This window comes from Leptonychotes weddellii, chromosome 9 (assembly GCF_054177405.1).
Source record: "Leptonychotes weddellii isolate Sample4059 chromosome 9, ASM5417740v2, whole genome shotgun sequence".
Lineage (NCBI taxonomy): Eukaryota > Metazoa > Chordata > Mammalia > Carnivora > Phocidae > Leptonychotes > Leptonychotes weddellii.
The window spans coordinates 7,168,893-7,190,048 of record NC_138377.1 but is presented as its reverse complement, the minus strand read 5'-3'; the positions used below and the strand labels follow the sequence as shown (position 1 = coordinate 7,190,048).

The 21,156-nt window shown below is 51.7% G+C and overlaps 1 protein-coding gene across 4 annotated transcripts in view; it reads left to right on the top strand.

Moving 5' to 3' along the window:
- BDKRB2 (bradykinin receptor B2) overlaps positions 1-20,136 on the top strand; it is a 29,462-nt gene extending 9,326 nt beyond the window's left edge. For 2 of the 4 annotated variants that reach the window (XM_081829985.1, XM_031030673.2), the window contains exons 2-3: positions 12,824-12,937; positions 16,442-20,136. In XM_081829985.1, the coding sequence (XP_081686111.1) occupies positions 12,864-12,937; positions 16,442-17,546 (1,179 nt within the window). In that variant the 5' untranslated portion in view covers positions 12,824-12,863 and the 3' untranslated portion in view covers positions 17,547-20,136. Of the gene's footprint in view, positions 1-12,823; positions 12,938-12,973; positions 13,085-13,805; positions 13,972-16,441 lie in introns of all 4 variants that reach the window. The other 2 variants (XM_081829986.1, XM_031030675.2) reach the window with 2 other exon arrangements.
- The last annotated feature ends 1,020 nt before the right edge of the window (positions 20,137-21,156 follow it).

Here is a 21,156-nt window from a genome sequence, read left to right as displayed (position 1 = left end):
TCCTAAAGATTTATTTATTTATTTGAGAGACAGAAAGAGAGAGAGCAGGAGCGGGAGGAGCAGAGGGTAAGGGAGAGAGAGAGAATCTCAAACAGACTCCCTGCTGAGTGGGGAGACCAATGCAGGGCTCAATCTCACGCCCCTGAGATCACGACCTGAGCTGAAACCAAGAGTCTGACGCTTAACAGACTGAGCCAGGAGGCCCTGGAGCATCATTTTAAAAATATTTAACTAATTTCCTGGTCCTAAACATTTTGGTTTTTCTTATTTTCCTCTTCTGAATGCAGCTTTTCCTGTCCTTTTGATTCTTTTCAGAAATACCAAGCAAAAAGGAAACGGAATTTTTTAGGTTCTTGATTTGCTTCACCGAATTATCCAAACTGAATTTTCTGGAGACAGGTTTGGGAACCACTCCACCCTCTCCTGCCTATGTTCAGAGGAGATATCCAAGCCACATCTGCTGCCTTTCTCAGTCTGAGACCGGCCCATTAGACCCTTGCAAATCAGATTGTTTTTACGTTGTATTGGGTGCCTCCAGGAATTGGAGCCAGGCAGCCAGAGACTGGAGACGGGGGGATCTGGCATCTCATCAGATGCAAACTCTTACTAATAGCAATCCTTACTGAGAACCTATTAAAAACCAATCCCATTTCCCCAGTAAGGAAACTGAGGCTCAGAGGGGCTAAGGGACCGGGCAGTAAGCAGGGACACAGGACCGTGGCCCCTGTTTCTCCTGCGGCAGGCTTCAGAGCAGTGTGTGGGGGAAGGTGAGCAGTTTGGAAACAGACTCTGCCTAGCATAGATGCACAGTGGGCCAGGTGGGGAATTGCAGGGGCTTTTGGTTCTAGTCCCCAAACTGGAAAACACAAGGGACGAGACAAGCTCGTGCACGTCAGAAATTCTCATCGATCCCGACTCAGGAAGTGGGAATTTTCCACCTGCTTTAGCACCAGAAATGATGAACCCTGGGGTCCTGCACAATCCCCCATCCCACCCCAACCCAGCCAGGTCTGCAAAGGTCTCAGAGCCCTGGACAAGGTTGCAAGACCCCTCGTGGCAGCTGAGCTGCAGACCACGGGTCCTGAGCAGGGTTGCACAAAGAGATAACAGTGCTCTGATGTTCGGCCCCCTTTCTCCATCCTACCCCACCCCACCCCAGCCACAAGAAAAAGGCAGCCCGGTGGGTTAGAATAAATGCAGACATTGGTCTAAGACACTTAGACTTACTCTGCACTTCATAGCTGGGTGGTCTTCTGGGGGTTAGTGACCTCTCTGAAGTTCATTTTCACCCAGAAATCAGATGGCGTCACACCCAATGTAAGCCTCTCACAGTGTTGCTTGGAGAATTAAGGGAGATCAGGTCTGGGAATCACCTGACATAGAATTGACAGCTCTAGGACCTTCACATCATACGAATTTCATATATGGTCTCAAACTGGAAAGGCCAAGGAACAACAGGGCCGTCGCATTGGATTAGGCAGCTATAGGTAGTTGTAGGGCATCATTCTGTAGAATTTAAGGAATCTTGGTCCAAATACACCAAAAACACTGCCCAGACTTAACTTGAACACTTCCAGTGACAGGAAACTCACTACTGCAAAAAGCAATGCAATCCGGCAAAGATTCAATCAGCCACCACACTGCCGGGACCAGACATTCAGAGAAGCAAGGACCCTGTCCTGTGCCCAAGGGACTGACCATATGGCAGTCGGGATGGCTGAAAAGACAAAGGAAAGCGTGTGTGTGTGTGTGATCTGAGCCTGTTTTGTTGTTTATTAAAATGAGGACAATACTATGAGCCCCCCTCCTTCTTACAGGACTGAGGGGAGCCCAAGGACACAGGAGCACTTCACACAGTGTCCCAGGCCTGGCTCTGCCACCAAACTGCTGAGGCTCAGTTTCTTCATCTGTAAAATGGGGCGATCAGTGCCCACCTAGCATTGTTGTGAGGGTTAAATGAGTTACTATGTGTTACGTGCTCAGAGCAGAGCGGGCGCCTGGCAGATGGTACACGCGTTTGCTGTCAACGTCACCTTCCTCATCCTTATCCGTCCTTCTGACAAATACCTCTCCCAAGCGTCTGCTGCGGACCAGAGCCAATGCGCGGAGGTGGGGGTCCAGGGGAGGGGAAGACAGAACCATCTCCTGCACTTCCAGCACCCCGCCCCCCACCCCCCGCCACCGACATGGCAGGGAGCGAGACCGTTAAGGTTGCTGTGTACACAGAGTGTACTCAGACATAACGGGCACACAGGGGCTGGGGGCCTCTCTGCAGGGACAGCTCAGCTAGGTCTCTGCAGGCCTCCTGGAGGAGGTGACATGAAGCTGGATCCGAAGTATGAACAGCAGTTGGAAGGGCTCCTCGTAGACTGGAAAGTGGGCAGGGAGGCAGAGAGGTAGACCTCTAACCAAGGCGTGCCCAGAGCCAGTGATTAAACTGGGAACCCTGCGAGCTCATTGACACATCACATCGGGCTTGAAATCAGCCCTGATAGGGATATTTTCACCACGAAAATCTGCACCCCCCCCCACCACCACCAAGAGCCAGCTATTAACATCACTGGCACACCGCACCCCAGCTTCTGGCCCTGACAGTTGGCTGAACAAGCCCACCACCCTCATCGGGACGGGTGTCCCAAGGACTAAGGACAGGACATCGGGAGCCACCCTTCCTCCTGCAAGCCGTCCTGGGCAAGTCCGAGGGAACGGCAGGAGTATTTCCTGAGCAAGTGCTCACTGGGAGCCCACCCCACACCAGGGGCTGGCCAGGGGTCCTGTGAATCGGTCCCTGGGGCAGCTCAGGATGAGTGCGGGGGGATTTTCTCAGGCACAAGCTTTCCTGACCAGGACAGACAGAACCTGGATTTTCTGGGGCTATAAACTGGCTACAGAAGCCAGACATGGCAGGAAGCTGACAGAACTTTGCATCAGGAGATGCAGAGGCAGGAACAAAAGAAACCATTAAGGTTTTGTTCATGCCTGCCTTCTGAGGAGATAAGGGATCACCTAGATCCTGCAGGTGGAGGCACCACAGGGGACTGCCCCCTCCCACCCCCCACCCCCCACAATGGCTCCCAGCCTCCCTCTACAAGCCCCTTCAAAGCCACTGACCCACACCTCACCCCCTCCGGAGTCCATCCTGTCGGGCATCTCCTGTCGGTCCATCCCCTCCTCCCGCCTCTCCCCCTTCCTCCATCTCCCCCCCCATCTCCTCCTCCACCTCCGATGCCACCACCTCTCCTGCCTGGCTGCCTCAGCCCCCTGACTCTCTGCCTCCCAACTAAGGGAAGCCCCCAAGCTCTCCAGAGTGATGGTGCCAGTCACACCCCGACAACACCACGCTTCGGCTGTTCAGGCATCCGAGTGCAAAAGCCATGAAGATGAGACCTACACGTGAAAGCTCTATGGTTGGGGTCACCTGGTGCGATCACGTCCTCCAGGAAGCCTCCCGTGCTCTGCACCCTTAGGCATACGCCAACCACATGGGAGATTCCTGAGGGCATGGGCTGGCTCTAGTTTACCGTTACAGTGACGCTATAAAGAAAGACCAGGGCTCAAATCCCAGCTCCCCGAGGCACTCATTGTGAGTCTGGCCTCTCTTTTCTCATCTGTGAAATGGGGACAGTAGTAGTACCTCCATCTGAGGTGGTTGTGGATTTCCTAAATTGATTCATGGAAAGCACCCAGAGCACTGCTTAGCGATCACAGTAAGCCCTACCAACGGAGGCTAGCCTATGTCCTCGCATACAGTTGGCACTCCTAAACTGAGGGAGTGAGTGATAGATAAACAAAGAAGAGTTTATTCATTACGTACCGAAATGATATTTTAAATATACAGACTTAAAAATATATTACTTTAGCCTGCTTCTTTTTCCATTTTTTTTGTCGTTGTTGTTTTTCAAATGTGGCTACTAGAAAATTTAAAATTACTTCATTAAAATGAGATCTCTATTGGACAACACTTCTCTAGGCTGTGGGAAACCAAAGAACCAACACCCAGGATTCATGAACAAGTGAACTGAAAGGAAGAGAAAGAGTGAGAGATGTCAGGAAAACCTATAAATTAAAAGAAACAAAAGAGACATATGAATCAATGCAGTATGTAAAGTAACTTGGGTTCTGATTCAAGAAAAAAACTGTAAGGCGCCTGGCTGGCTCAGTAGGTAGAGAATGTGACTCTTGATCTCAGGGTGGTGAGTTTAAGCCCCGAGTTGAGTGCTGAGCCTACTTAAAAAAAAAAATGAAGAAAAAATAACTTGAAAAAAATATGACATCATGAGACCATCAGAAATTGGAACAGCGCCTAGAGAGTTGATGCTAGTAAATTATTGTTGATTTCTTGTAGATGTTATAATGGGTATGCAGTGACACTTCTTGAAAAGAGTCCCTATCTGTTAGAGACGCACCCTGAAATATTTATGGAATAAAGGGTAAGCGTGTGAGATCTGCTTTAAATCTTACAGGAGAGGTGGGGTGGGTTTTGGTGTGGAAGAAACAAGATTGACTGTGAGTTGGTGCTCATGGAAGCTGGGTGATAGGTACATAGAGTTTCATGATGGTAACCTGTTGGCTTGTGTATATTTTCAAAGCTTTCCATAACAATAAGCTAAAAAACAAAAATAAAAAGACAAACCTGGGGCTCTGCCTGGGTTCCAATCCTGGTGGCTCCACCTTGCTAGCTGGGCCTCAGCTTGCTCCTCTGTGAAATAGGCAAGTAACAGTAGTCCCTACCCTGCAGAGGATGATCTGTACTGGGCGTTGAAATGTGCAAAGAAAATACATTTATTTTGCAGGTGCTTTACACATCATCACCAGTCTTCACAATACCCTTTCTTTGGGAGGTTATCCCCATTTACCCAAGGGGCTAGGTCTCCTGGCGCAGGTCATCAGCCAGACAAAACCAAGACACATCCCTGGTTTACCCACGTCCATGATGTCAATACCTGTGTCGGGGACTCACGGCCAACTTTTCCCATCCTCTCTGCTTCTCCGGTCTCGGGAGACTCAAGGGCCATTCCTTTGCAGTTCAACACAAAGAAACACGCTCCCCTTCCACTCCTTTCTAGAAAAGGTGTAACACAAGGCCAAACCTGGAGCTCTGCGATTAATTCTGAAGGTTGACTCCCTGGGTTCCAAAGGGCTCCACCTCCCGAAGCAGAACTGGGCAGAGGGCCATAGTCCCAGTGCAGGGGCCAGGCTCGGACTTGACTGTGGCTTTGTCTTGGGCAGGCCTGGCAGGCGGGGCCAGGCCCCAGGCTCCTCAGATACAGGCAGGCAGGGAGACATGCTTCCTGGTGAAGGGGAGCTTGCTAAGACTGACTCATTCCATCCTTCTCCATAAATGCCTTTGGATGCCATTAAGTGAGAAGATGAGCCCCTGAATCAGCACTGTGCTGGTCCCCCTACCCCTGCTTGCATGTTTCCCCGCAGCAGCCCATTTCCTCTTCAGGGACATGGTTGTGCAGTGGTCTCCAGAACGATCTATTACATCTGCTTTATTGTAATCGTGGAAATGAGGTCCCAGAGATGACAAGGCACTGATCCAAGGTCACCTCTGGTGCTCAGCGACAGAGACAGGAGATGGTCCTTGAAGGATGGCACTAGGATGTGGCTTGCTGTCCAAGTTCTTTTTGTCCTGCTCAGTGTGTCTGTGCTCTTCCCCCCTGTATCTCACGCTGAACATGACAAGCACATGGGGAATAGAAGGGTGTTGAATGAACAAATGAGCAGGAAGTGAAGGCTCAAGAGAACAGGGTCCTTTCAGAGCCAAGATCTCAGACGTCACAGCGAGCAGGAAAGCACAAAAGTCCACCCGCTCCGAATTGGGGGTTCTCCACTGTGCCTCTCGCACGCACCTGCAGCAGGGCCCGAACCACTTCGTGCCACGACAGGTTGTTTTTTCTCTGCAGCTGGCTCCAAGTCTCTGTCTATCCCTGAAAGTACAGTTTAGCCTCCTCCTCATGTTGTAAACCAGCTGCGTGGGAAGACAAGTCACGGTACACACCTGCTTAGGGCAGAAGAGCCAGGCCAGTGGCCAATGTGGCTAAGGCCCCCGGTCAGCTGCCCTCTCCTCCCGCCCCAGCAGACCCACTGCCACCCCTGGGCCACCAGGACCCTCTGGGAGCTAGAGAGTCTGCAGAAGAAATGAGCATTCTTCGGCACACCCAAACCTGAGCCTTTCCTGAGGAATTGCTTTTCTGGAAAACACACTCCCTCTGGACCCACAGCCTTCCTATCTTGCAAGGCTCTCTTGCAAGGATTTCTATCTCCTCCCTTTATAAATTATTTACGTGCACATGACATCAACCCTGGAACATACAGGAGAGTGGAAAGGACTCTCAGGTCTGGTGTGTGCCTGCCACACCATTGCACGGGCTAGGGGTGTGAGGTTGGGGTTTTTAAACATGTTCACAATCAGACAATATTAGCACCCAGCTCTTTCTTCTACGTGGGATGGGGACAGCTGTGGGGTGATTAAAAAAAAAGAAGAAGAAGAAAGAAAGAACAGGGGGTCTGGGTACCAGGATTCCAGGACTGGCTTCAAGGTTGAGAACTGCCACTAGCTGGCTGTGTGTCCTGGGAAAATGCTCACCATATCTGGGCCTCTGTGTCCACTTCTGTAATGTGAGGGGGTCTGATGAAATGCTCAAAAGCCCTTCCCACTCTAATATTCCAGGATCCTGTCAGGTTAACCTAGAAAGTGTTTCCAGGGGCGGAAGGAAGATGGAAGAGGGAATAGGCTTGGTCCAAGAATCCCATGCTTCAATTAAGACAGGTCCTCAGGCTCTGTCCCCAACAGCCCCAGTCCTGTGAGTGCCTCCAGACCCCCAATTGCCTCTGGTCTGCACCAAACCCCTAAAAGCCACTCCAGCAGGAGACAGGCAAGGCCTCCGCTCAGGTCGCAGGCCAGCACTTACTTGCTGTGTGACTTTAGACATCTCATCACCTCTCCGGGCCTCAGTCTTCCCTTCTGTAAAAGAGGGTGGGAGTAGGTTGAACGCTTTCTTTTTAAGGAACATTCTTTCCTCCAATAAAATTGTGTTGCAGTAACCTGACATGGGGCAGAGAGGAAGGGAACGCCGACATTTACGGAGCATTGAATATGTGTCGAGTTGTTCTAAGCACTTTGCAATCATTAACCTCCTTACACTCCCAGCAACCCTACAAAGTAGGTGCTATTAAAATCCCCATTCGATGGATGAAAAAGCTGAGGCCTGGAGGGGTTCAGCTGCTTGCCCGAGATGATACACAGCTAATAGGTGTTGAAGCTGGGATTCTGACCTGGTTGGATCTCAGTCATGAAACCCGGGTCCCTGGTCATTCCAACCCCTTGGGGACATCTCCAGGTTCCCAGCCCATGCTCTTCCACATTCTCATGTGTGCACTCGCGCGCGCGCGCACACACACACACACGCACCGTGGCTGCCCCTCTGTAACCCACCCCCCAAGCTTGCTGCTCAAGCCCCAAACCAAAGGCCCAGGGCCTGCCGATTTCCCAGGCCTGTGCCGGTTCCCCAGCCGGCTGCAGCCACCCCCAACACCCAGACGGGGGAACAAAGGCAAAGAAAGAGGTGGGAGCACAGGAAATGTCCTGGGGGGCGGGGGGGACAGGGGAGAGGCAACGTGGCTGGGGCACGCTGACCTTAAAAATAAGACTGTCAGTGGCTTAACCAGCAAAATGGTTTACTTGAGAACAGCAGAGAATTGCAATTTGGGACACACGAGCCACTGCAAAACCCTGGTCAAGCGAAGAGAACAAAGAGGAGAAATGCCCTTTCACAGAGGGAAGGGCCAACTTCCGACGGCTGATATAAAGAAAAAGCCTATTGGAGTAAACTTGGCGTGGTCCAAGCATAGTGGTTTCTCATTGGCTGAGCTGTGACTGTCTCTCATTGGCTGGGCTGTTGCTGGGCAAGAAAATAATCTTCGTTCTTTCTGCCGGAGTCCTAAGGCACAAACTTCTTTCTGCCCAGAGTGCATGCTGTCTGCTGGGTCTGCAAAGGGCTGTGAGGAGTGGTGTGGTGTGTGAACTCCCTAACCCTGCTGGCCTCCTGACCCCATTTTGCGTTTTTATTTTTTTATTTTATCTGGGAAAATATTTATTATCTTATTTATTTGTCTTTTCAAGTTTTTATTTCAATTCTAGTTAGCTAACATATATGGTAAAATTGGTTTCAGGTATAGAATTTAGTGATTCATCACTTAACACCTAATACCCAGGGCTAATCCTAACAAGCACCCTCCTTGATACCCATCACCCATCTAGCCCATCCCCCAACCCACTTCCTCTTGAGCAACCCTCAGTTTGTTCTCTATTGTTGAGAGTCTCTTATGGTTTGCTTCCCAATCTCTCTTTTTTTTCCTTCCAATATGTTCATCTGTTTTATTTCCTAAATTCCACATATGTGTGAAATCACAGGGTATTTGTCTATGACTGACTTGTTTCATTTAGCATAATACCCTCTAGTTCCATCCAGGTCATTGCAAATGGCAAGATTTCATTCTTTCTGATGGCTGAGTAATATTCCAGTGTGTGTGTGTGTGTGTGTGTGTGTGTGTGTGTGTGTTTATAACACATCTTTACCCATTCATCAGTCAATGGACATTTGGGCTCTTTCCATAGTTTGATTATTATTATTATTATTTTAAGATTTATTTGACAAAGAGAGACACAGCAAGAGAGGGAACACAAGCAGGGGGAGTGGGAGAGGGAGAAGCAGGCTTCCCGCAGAGCAGGGAGCCCGATGCAGGGCTCGATACCAGGATCCTGGGATCATGACCTGAGCCGAAGGCAGACGCTTAACAACTGAGCCACCCAGGTGCCCCTAGTTTGATTATTTTGATAATTCTGCTATAAACATCAAGGTGCATGTGTCCCTTTGAATCTGTCTTTCTGCATCCTTTGGGTAAAGTGACCCCATTTTATTTTTTTATTTTTTTTAGAGCAGAGGGAGGGGCAGAGGGAAAAGGAGAGAGAGAATCTCCAGGCTCCCCTCTGAGCGTGGAGCTCGACACGGGGCTCAATCTCACGACCCTGAGATCACGACCTGAGCCAAAATCCAGAGTCAGGTGCTTAACTGACTGAGCCATCCAGGCGCCCCCAAACCAACCCCATTTTGAATGAAGTTTTCCTTTATTCTGTTGCACAGGCACTAGGAAAATATATTACATGAAAACAGTTTGGAATAAAGGAATGGTTTCATAAATAACAATAAACAAATGCAATGCTTTTCTGAAAGGTGTCTTTGTGACAACCACAGAACAACATGGAAAAAATTCCCTTGGATTCCACGTAAAACCACAGGAGACAAAAGGATGGTTGCATGTGGCTATGCATAGGGCTAGAACTCTGGGAGACTTGAACATGTTTAAATGCTGTTTACTGTGGTTATATTATCTTATAAAACACAAAGGGCAGGTGGGATTGGTGTTAGGATGTCGGATGAAGTTGCCCAATCATGAAACCTTCAAAACCCAATGTGGGGAAAAGAAGCCAAACATGCTGAACAGAATAACCTGCCGTAATAAGCACAAGATAAAGATTGAACGAGGCCCCGGGCATCCGAGGGCGAGCAGAGTGCCGAGTCGGGCAAGTGAGCCCTTCCCTCTGCTGCAGAACACACTGGGGCCTCGGCTCCTCTTGCCTTTTCTGTAAATGTTTCCAAAACATTCCAGGCCCGTAGAGTGTGCAAATATCGGAAGAGCCCACGTGATGGAATTGGGTCTTCTGATTCTGCTCTCTAGGAGTTCCTAGGATGGGGGTTGACTTCCCAGAACCCCATCCTTCCCCAGAGATGGCTTTGACCTTTTTTCAGGGCAGGGGAAAAAAGGGTCCCTTGGAAACTGTGTGCCCAGGCCGCACACGCTTCTCCCCGGCTGCTGAGGCCAATAAGGCGCAGAGGCTCACCTCCTCCCCTCTCCGCCAGTGTTTACTATGGCCCAGACTATTCCCTGGTGACCGGCTATAAACAGCACTCTTACTGGTACTCATGGTAATCAGAGTTTAGAGAAAAGCATCTGTTCTGGAGAGGTGTCCAGGAGAGGGCTCTACGATGTGACTCAAGAGCCCTCGGTTCTTTCTGGCCCTGGCCTTGACTCCAAATTGCTGGGTGGTCTGAGAGATTCCACTTATTCAAGGAGCGAGTATTTTTTCAAGAGATTGGGACACGCAAATCGGTGCAGGCACAGCAGAAAGTGGGAAGATGAAGGAGGCAGGGCTCTTCCCTCTGAGGATACTGAATATAATGGGATAGATGGCCACACAAACACACCACACACACACCAGCCCCCACGCACACACCATGCACACACCACACACACACACACACCACACATACCGCACACACCACACAATCACACACACACACACCACACACACACCAGACACACACACAAGGCCAAAGGAGAACACCCACACTCACGTAGAAACTAGAACTACAGTCTCACGGTTTCCCTGGCTGGCTTTGTTTTGAAAAAGAGATCGGGCACCTGGGTGGCTCAGTTGGTTAAGCGACTGCCTTCGGCTCAGGTCATGATCCTGGAGTCCCGGGATCGAGTCCCGCATCGGGCTCCCTGCTCGGCAGGGAGTCTGCTTCTCCCTCTGACCTCCCCTCTCTCATGCTCTCTCTCTCTCAAATAAATAAATAAATAAAATCTTTTAAAAAAAAAAGAAAAAAGAAAAAGAGATCAATATTTCCAGCCATTAGCCAGCAATTAGGATCTGCCAGCCAGATCCAGGAACACCCCAGCAGGCAGACACAAGGGAGGGCAGTGAGGAAACGCTGGGCACTCCCCAGGGTGACGGAGTGGGAGGCCCTGGGTCACCTGTGCACCTGTCACTGTCCCTGTGGAAAAGAGAGGCCTGCGGGCAGGCTGAGGTCCCTCAGCAGGAGAGGGAACCCCACGGGGCAGAGGAAGGTCACCTTGCTCTTTCTCAGCAAGTAGCACGGAGGAATGAATGATTCGAATACATGACCTCTGACCTCCAGTTGAATTTTCTTCTTAGGGGCCAGGGAGGGCCTCCCAAAAAGGCAATCTACAAGGACTTTCTTCCCTTCCCCAGATCCCACTCCTTGAAGGATCAGCAGCACTTTGCTCCCTGTTGCTCCAAGTTCCAAATCCTGACCTCAGCTCAGCTTAGGGGTTCTGCTAAACCTTTTCCAGATGTTAACTATCTTCTGCCTCATTTCCTGCTTACCAACTCAGTCTCTTCTTTTTCTAATGTGCTCTCGTATTTCCTAAATTGTCCGCTGCCTTACCTCCACTCCCCACAACTAAACTCGGAGAGCTGGCTTCTAGAAGCCTGTGTGCCTGCTCTTTGCACAGGCTGATCTCGCTAAGTGGCTGGAACCTGGGGCTGGGCAGACCCACGGCTACACGCATCTACACGCACGTGCACCCAGGCACCCAGCTATTCACTCCCTTCCCGGACAGAAGCAAGAGGCCCCGTGAGATGGGGGGGACAGGAGCAAGAAGTCCCATGAGATGGGGGAGCGAGCTCAAGGTCTGGACAAGAAGGCGGGGGTCTAAGCCCTCACCCCCAGGTCTGGTCGGCAATGGCACTTGGAGGAGTCTCTGCACCCCACCTCCTCTGCAAGGCAAGCCCACAGCTGATGCCTCCCTCCCCGGATGGGAGTACAGTGGATCCTTGAACAAAGCGGGGGTTAGGGGTGCCGACACCCCTCCCCGTCATAAATCTGCATCTAATTTTTTACTTCCCCCAAACTTAACTGCTGATAGCTTACCGTGGACCCGAAGCCTTCCTGATAACATGAACAGCCGGTTAACAGAGAGGTTGTATGTTATATGTATTATATAGTATCCTCTTACAATAAAGGGAGAACAGCATCAGGAAGAGAAATTACATTTACAGGGCGGTACCGTATTTACTGGAAAACATCCACATGCGTGGACCGCTGGCGGTTCCAAGCTGGGCTGCGCAGGGATCAGCCACACAGAGGAAAGGGAAGAGGGATGGAGAGAGGCTTTGTCAGCAGAGCGCCGCTGGGCAGAAAGGCTCACATTTCTCAGAACTTGAGAGCACACTAGAGCAGGAACCACCAAAATGGGTTGGAACTGCTCGTCCCCAGCGGCCTTTCTCCTTAGGCTCGAAGCCCTGGGGACCCTCCAGCCCAGGCCTCTCCCCTGAGCTCCGGACCCACTCAGGGCCCAACAGCTACTTACACTCCCACCTGTGAGTTTCAGAAGCATCTTACACCAGGCATGTCAGCTTTCCTCTCTAAACACCCCTGGGATTCATCCTCTCCAGCCTCCATCATCCTGCTCCCAGATGAACGGGCAGAACCAGCTAATCAGTCTCCCTGCCTCCACGCTGCCCCTGCCACAGTCCTGTCCCCTCCTTCCGCCAGCAGCCACCAGGGCCTAACACATATCCACAGCAAGCTTCTCCCTGCCTCAGGGCCTTTGCACCTGCTGCTCTTTCCACCCAAACATCCTCCTCTCCACCATCATCCTTTTATCCAGTTTCCTCCTACGTACCCTCAGGTCTCAAAATAAATATCCATTCATCCCCCACACCAGGCTGGTTTAGGACTCCGTGTTACATCCTGTCATGGGATCTTCATTTCATAGCATTTATGCCAGTTTTCAATTAATTAGTGACTAATTCAGTAGCATGTAGCTAATCCTTTGGACCGTATGCTCCTGGAGGACAGGACATTGTACTCTTAGGTCCCTAGCACCCCGTATGCCATAGCTGCTTAATAAACATTTGTTAAGTGAAGGACTCCAGTTCCCTTCCCTGGTGGAGAGTACGTGGGTTTTATGGTCCCCAGCCACCATCTAACTGTCTTTTCTCCCCCAGTCAGCCCAGGAGCCTCACTTACATCCCACTCTGAGTCCAAATGTTCTCCACGTGGCAAAGATCAATGTTCCTGTCTTTTCATAACGACCCTGTGCCCACCACGGCCTCTTTCGGGTAAGTCAAAAGAGTTCCTTGGTTTACTCCTCACAGGAGAGGGCCAGACAGCCTGGAGAAGACCTGGAGAACATGACCCTCACCTCCTGGACAACAGCTGAAGCAACAGGAGAGGTCGAATCCACAGACGAAAACTCTCAGGGGCTGGTGAGGCCACTGTTCAAATCCCCATGGGCCTGGTGGGAGCAGAGGGAGTGGAGTGTTCTGTGGGGTTTGGCGGGGCATAGGGATGCCAGAGGAAGACGCAGGACCAGTGGTCACGTGCGAGCTATCCCAAATGAACTTGGAAATGAAGAGAGTGACATTCTGACGTCCACACCCAAGGAATCAGACAGAGATGTGCCAGGTCACCATAGAGACTGGAAGTCTCCAACACACATCTGACATCTGGTGGAAGGCCAAGTCACTCTAAAGAGAGAATGTGGGGAGATCTGATCCCGAGTGGAAGCAGAGGAAAGGGAGGGTCGGTCCTCAGGGGGCAGTGCCGGCCCGACAAAAGGGAGAAGGGCCCAGCCCAGCCTCTCAGCCCTGTGGGGGGTGCAGCCTACTATGCCGATGACCAGACAGCCACGGGGCACGTGACCCCTAGTTACGCAATCCCCAGGCCCCCTCGGACGACCCCGTGGCTTCTCAGAGCTAAACTAGGGGCCCGGGGCCATCCCGTTGGTGAGGGACCATATTGCTGGGAAGTGAACAAGCAGCAGCTGGTGCCATACTTCAGTCTCTAGAGAGCCAGACCCTGAGCCTGGGGCACGGAGGAAGTGGGTTTTCTGTAGCTACAGAAACGGGGCCAAAGGAACTTAGGGCTCAATGGGGATGGCTTGTCTCTGTTCCATGATGCCTGGGGCCTCAGCTGGAATACTCAAAGGCTAGGGCGCCAGGATCAACCAAAGGCTTAACTGGGACCAGAAGATCTGCTTCCAAGTGGCAAGTTGGTTCCTCTCCACGTGGCTGCCTGAGTGCCCTCACAACATGGCAGCCAGCTTCCCCCGCAGAGAGCAACCCAAGAGGCCAAGGAGGAAGCTGCATTGCGGGTTTGTTTGTTTTTTTAAGATTTATTTACTTTAGAGAGAGAGAGTTCGGGGGCCGGTGGGGGGGGGCATGGTGGAGAGGAGCAGAGGAAGAGGGAGAGAGAATCTCAAGCAGATTCAGTGCTGAGCTTGGAGCCTGACTGCGGGCTCAATCTCAGCACCCTGGAATCACGACCTGAGCCGAAACCAAGAGTCAGACGCTTAACCGACTGCCCCGCACAGGAGCCCCTGCAATGCGTTTTAGGACTGGCCGCGGGAGTCACACACTGTCACACCATGAGTGGGAAGCAAATCACTAAGTCTGGCCACATTCACTAGGAGAGGAGCTAGACTGTACCTTTTGAAGGGAAGGGTAGCACAGAATTGTTGGACATGCTAAAACCACCACTCCACCAGAAGGATCTTTCTAGGGTGTTTTTTCTATTCCATCACTCCCTCCTTGAAGCCCTCAGGGATAAAGCCTCAGTTTCTTAGCAGCCAGTGATGACTGTCCTTTTTCCCTTATTCATCCCATCTCCTGCCACTTCCCGCCTCCTTGTCCAACATCTAGTCCGCCTTCCAGAACATGCCAGAGGCTTCTCCACTCTGCCACTCCGCTCAGGCTGCTCCCTCTGCCTGGTCTGTCCCCTCTCCTTTGTTTTTGTTGCTATGTGTGTTTGTTTTATTTTTTAATTTTCTTATTTGAGTACAGTTGACACACAATGCTACCTTGGTTTCAGGTGTAAAACACAGTGATGCAACTTCTCTATACATTACGCTGTGCTCACCGCAAGTGCAGTTGCCATCTGTCACCGTATGACGCCGTTCCTGCTTGCTCTCCATTGACATGTTCCTCATCCTTGGAGACCCAGCTCCAGAGTCACCTCCAACCTTCTCCCCCCACCCCCCAATTCTGTGCCCCATGCCCTTCCTTCCACCCCATGGCATTCATCACACTTGGGAGCTTGGGCAGGGCAGGGGACACGCAGTACTCGCCTCTGGGTCCCTACAGCCACACGGAGCTCAGCACGGAGAAGCTCAAGGCACATTTAAAAGATAAATGCATTGATGAATAAGTTAGTCACAGGTGCCCAGTCTGGCCACTGAAAACCAACCAGCTACTCCTGGAAGTACTCCTGGTTTTTCCTAGGAAATCCCGGAGGTGAACAGCAGATCCTTTCCCATGAACTGTGGCTCAATTCCTCCCCTACGAGCCTACCCAGGAAGGAATCGCCCTCCCAGAAAGAGCCCCTCTAGCGCCACCTTCCCTCCCCCAGCCCACAGGGCACTAGGAAAATGTCCACTCAGGCCTGCCCTCTGGGTTGTGCTTTCTGCTTTCAATGTATCTTCATACCCACTCTTTGATTCGAACCTTGCAACGGCCATGCAAAGCAAGTCAAGAAGAGAGTAATACTCTACACCAAAGGAAACAGAATGGAAGCTCAGAGAGGTCAAGCAGTTTGCCCAAGACCACACAGCTAGGATTGGAACCCATATGTGTCCAAGCCCCATGCCTCTTTGCTGAAGGTAGAGATGAATTAGCCTTAACGGCGACACTTCTAGAAAATGAACTGCCCCATGGTCTGAGTCTCACCCAAGAGTGAAAGAGGAATCAGTGGGTTAATTATAACCTCACTAACACAGGAGCAAGGAGAGTGTTGTTGGTAGTTTAATAACCACAAAAATAGAAAATTATTCATGTTTATTGAACCAAGTGCAGAGGTTGGGGCTTTTTGCACACTGCCTTGGATTCCCACCACAACCCTGAGAAGTAGATTTTGTTATTTCCATTTTACAAGGTAGGTCATTAACTTGCCCAAGGTCACACAGCTAATGAATGAGCTGGGATTTGAACTCAGGAAGACTACCAGGTTCCAAAGCCCCTGCCCCCCCTTTCCATCATGCAACCTCTGATTATCATCAATACTTTGCTGATGAGGGTTCTGGAAGCGCAATGCTGCCTTCTGCCAGAAGGAGACAGAGTGTGGGCAGATGGACTGCGGTCTCGGAGCCAGGCTGGAATCTCCTTGTCTGGCATGATATCTTTCTTCCCCTCTAATCAATTACTCACCAAGACCAGGCCATGAGAGGCTGAAAGATGACCAGCTCCCTTGGGAGGGGCCCGTGCGATAAGGAAGGAATGAGGAATGTGCACATATCCTCCTATCACAGAAGCTTCGAGGAGGTCCAGGGTCCAAGACTGTGATTGTCAGTACTGGTGACGGACGCTGGCCAAGGAAACACCCCAGGGGAACCACGAGGCAAAGACCATGAGCTCTCGGCCTAGCCCAAGGAGACGGGGTACCTCTTAAAGACCCCGGGGAGTCTGGGGTGCCCGGACCCAAGTCTCAGCGTGTGGCAGAAAGGGCCTGAGTGCCACTCCCGACCTCGCTTCTGGAAGCTGCCTGCTGATCGCCCCCTTCCTTCTGCATCAGCTGTTTCTCCTGCCTCTTGTGACTTGAGGTGTAACAGCTTCTTTTCCACTTTCTTTCAGCACAGAAATGCTCAACATCACCTCGCAAGTCCTCATGCCCACCCTCAACAGGACCGTGACCAGCACCTGTGTCTACTCTGACTGGTGGAACTGGCTCAACACCACCCAGGCCCCCTTCCTCTGGGTCCTGTTCGTGCTGGCAGCCCTGGAGAACACCTTCGTCCTCAGCATCTTCTGCCTGCACAAGAGTAGCTGCACGGTGGCCGAGATCTACCTGGGCAACCTGGCCGTGGCGGACCTGATCCTGGCCTGCGGGCTGCCCTTCTGGGCCATCACCATCGCCAACAACTTCAACTGGCTTTTTGGGGAGGTCCTCTGCCGTGTGGTGAACACCATGGTCTACATGAATCTCTACAGCAGCATCTGCTTCCTCATGCTGGTGAGCATCGACCGCTACCTGGCCCTGGTGAAGACCATGTCCGTGGGCCGGATGCGCGGGGTGCGCTGGGCCAAGCTCTATAGCCTGGTGATCTGGGGGTGCACACTGCTCCTGAGTTCGCCCATGCTGGCCTTCCGGACCATGAGGGAGTACAGAGAGGAGGGCCACAACGTCACTGCCTGCATCATCAACTACCCGTCCCGCACCTGGGAAGTGTTCACCAACATCCTCCTGAACGTCGTGGGCTTTCTGTTGCCCTTGACCATCATCACCTTCTGCACAGTGCAGATCATGCAGGTGCTGCGGAACAATGAGATGCAGAAGTTCAAGGAGATCCAGACAGAGAGGAAGGCCATGGTGCTGGTCCTAGCCGTGCTGGGGCTGTTTGTCATCTGCTGGCTGCCCTTCCAGATCAGCACCATCCTGGACACGCTGCTGCGCCTTAACATCCTGTCCGGCTGCTGGGACGAGTACATGGTCGACGTCTTCACGCAGATCGCCTCTTACGTGGGCTACAGTAACAGCTGCCTCAACCCGCTGATGTACGTGATCGTGGGCAAGCGCTTCCGCAAGAAGTCCCGGGAGGTGTTCCAGAGACTGTGCCAGAAAGGGGGCTGCGTGCTGGAGTCCAGCAAGATGGAGAACTCCATGGGCACGCTCCGGACCTCCATCTCCGTGGAGCTCCAGATCCACAGACTGCCAGAGTGGGTGGACAACAGCCAGTGAGGGGGCGCCCCCTGGACCCCTGCTCCTGTGTGCCGGGCCGAAGGGACAGTGGCGCTTCAGGATGTGCCCGGGAAGGAATGGAAGCCATGCCATGGGTGTGACCTCGGGCAATAAGTCCGCGTCTCTGGGTAAACCCAGGAGCATCACTGCTGCCCTGCCCAAGCTGCAGTGAGCCAGGCCGTGAGGATGGGGTGACCTCACGCACAGCCAAGGGCTCCATACACATGACAGTATTATTGTTCTCATCTGCTGCCACCCCTGGACCAGTCTGCATCCTCCCGGGAGTGGAGGGGGCCTGGGGACAGGAGTGACTGAGCTTCCCTCCCACGTGGTGTCCCGCCCTGCTGCAGCATGCCGGCTCAGACCTCCGGGAGAATGGCCACCCCAACTCTGGTGCCCCGGCTGAGTGCATGGGGGGACCTGGCTGGGGTTTTGCCTTAGGTCTCTTAAATCTACCCAGCTGGGACTCTGGAGGATGATTCCTGAGATTAATGAAGGTTTAACTCTGAGGGATCCCTGGTAAGAACCCAGAGACCAGGATTCCATCACTTCCCGGGCCCATGGAAAAGACGGTCTGTGCCAAAAAAGAACTCGGTGAGCACTTAGCTGGCACTTGCTGTTTACACAGCATTGAGCACCATGGGCAAGAGGCAAGAAAAAGAGTATAATCTCTGCCTTGAAGGAACTTACAAACTGGAACGGGGATGATTGGGTATTGGCAACTACCAGAGGGCTGTTCTGCGACCAGACATGGTCAAGCAAGGCACTGGGGGCGGTGCAGAGGTGAGGCGTGAGGAGCCTGCCGCGGGCCGGCCCTTAACTAGTGGCACATTGCTTGGTCCCTGCCTGTTTCCTCGTCTGTAACACCAGGGTGTTGTGAAGATTGAAAGAGGCAAAGGCATAGAAGTACTCTGAAGGAAGGAAAGGTGCTCTATAAATGTGTGGCTTTATTAGGCACACAGAACAGAAGTAAATTTATTGTGACGACACAGCTTTGCCGCTAATGACCATGTAAAGCGCCCATCAGTGTCTGCCACAGAGTAGGTGCTCAATAATGTTAACTGCCTTCCACCGTTCCTTCCCATACTCTGTCCCTCCCACCCCCACCCCAACACACACACACACACACACACACACACACACACACACGAGCATTTTGGGGGCAGGCCACCCGTCCAGTGTTTGATTTGTGATGAGCCCAAGAGATTTCTGATTGAACTTACTCAGGGAATCCACATGCTCAGACCCTCACGGGGGGTGGGCAGTAGTCGGGAGCCGTCCAGGCCTGCCTACCATTGTCCCTGTCTCAGCAACCAAGGGCACCAACCAGTGGTTTATAATAGCGGCAGACCAATGATTTGGCACGAAGGTCACTGACCCCAAAGCACTGGTCCTGGGACCAAGCTCCCCTAGAGGCCTGAGCGGCTCATGGGTGCCGGCAGCAGCCCTGGGTCAAGAGGGCTGGCTAGGTCCGGGCAGCTGTGACGGTGAGGAAGCCCTGGGGCGGGACCCACATGATAAGCACCAGAACAACCGGTACTTTGCTGAACGGAGACGGGAGAAGGGAGAAGGGAGAAGGGAGAACGCCCTCGCCCAAGAGACCAGCAGTCGGCACTGCAGAGGGGCGAGGCTCTGCCTTCTCGGGGCGGGGCGGCGGTGGGCGGGGCGATGCGTGGGGCGGGGCAGGTCTCAGGTGTCAGGCCGCAGGAAGCTAGACCAGCATCCTTGGCCGGAGCCTTAAGAGACATCCCTAACCCCAAGCCCCAGCTCCTCCAAGGAGGATTCATTTCTTTTTTCCCACATGTTTCACAGTCTGCCTCCTGGGGCCAGCCCCGTGCCAAGCCCCATGGGGAGTATGGAGAATGCACCACCCAGGGTCTGACATCAAGCGGCAGAGAACCAGGGCAGGGAGGGGCCAGCTCAGTAGCAGTGGAGTTCCTAAGGTACGTGGCACCTGGGCAGCGCTCATTCGCTCGAAAAAATAAATGGATACTTCTTAGCAAGCTCTCTCTGGAGAAGATGGAAACCCAAAAAGGACCGGGAAATTTTGGAGGGCAAACTGCCCATAAACCCTCATCAAGCCAGCTCTAGATTTTAAAACAAAAAGGATCAAAAACGATTCCCAGGCTTTGTTCCCCTACCACACACACCCCTCCGTCCCAGTAAACATACACACTCGTAGCTGGAGAAAAAGAGTTGAATAAGAAGTAGCAACGATTTAGTATTTGAATGAAGTTACACAGGTGCACATATTGTGGAATAAAAAAGAGGCGTGCTTTGCAAATGTGTAGCGCTCATCCGTCAGCCAGCCTGTGATGGTCTAAAGGTCTTCTCTGAGCAGAGCCGAGTCACAGCTCTGGGACCCTAATGGTCACTTAGGGGTTGTCTCGTGGTCTGAGGAGCAATCAGTCTGTGACAGGGCAGCCGCCCTATGGGTTGTGTCAACACTGTGATAAAGAACATCTGGCCCTGTGATAAAGAACATCTGTTACATTGTAAAGAAGGTGCATTTCACAATGAGAAACGGATGAAATGTGTAAACATGTGTCTTTTCCATAGAGCTTAATAAATGGATGAAGAGTTTTTTGCAGAGCTTTTTCATTTGTTACAACTCTGGAACCCCGGAGTGTTGTGAGGACAGTGCAATAGGCAGTCAGAAGCCTTGAGGGGGACGGGAAGGGTCATTATTTCCACTCAACCTATTTTAGGGCTTCTGTCCTACAGAGCAGTGGTGTCCAAGCTTCTATGATTGTGTATCCCTCTAAGTAAAGGAATTTTGATTATACATACCCAGTATGTAAACTTACTAATATGTATTAAAATGTAGGCTCTAGGGCGCCTGGGTGGCTCAGTTGGTTAAGCGACTGCCTTCGGCTCAGGTCATGATCCTGGAGTCCCTGGATCGAGTCCCGCATCGGGCTCCCTGCTCGGCAGGGAGTCTGCTTCGCCCTCTGCCCCTCCCCCCTTTCATGCTCTCTCTCTCTCATTCTCTCTCTCAAATAAATAAATAAAATCTTTAAAAAAAATGTAGGCTCTAAAATATACTGAATCAGAAATGTAAGGATATTCAATAGGGTTTGATATTTTCCCCCTCCTACATCCCTACAGTGGTAACTCATCACCAAGCTTTCATCAGGTGCTGGTGGGACCCCATGAGGACCTAGAAGCATAGGGATGACAGTGAGTCAATCACTCAGGCATGCAATACATTTATTGAGTGCCTTCCATGTGACCTCCCCTTCAGATCAGGAGTGTCTTCCACAATGTCTAGGGTAAGTAGTTGTCTAGCCACTGCTTGCATAATCCCAGTGATGGGGAACTCATTATCCACTTCATTTGGGGGAACTTTTCATTATTCATGTATTCATTCATTCGCTCATTCATTAAAGAAAACTTGTATTCTGTGTCTACAGACATGGCACCACTCTGTCCACACATCCAGCCACCCGTGCCAGAACCATGGGGCTCATCGATAAATGCACCCTCTCCTTTATTCCTTCTACCCAGTGGATCAGCTCCTCTTTTAGATCCCACCTAAGGGTTTCCTGGACCTATCTACTTCTTCCCTTGTCTAATCTCCATCTCTTATTGCTGTTCCCATCTCTGATTC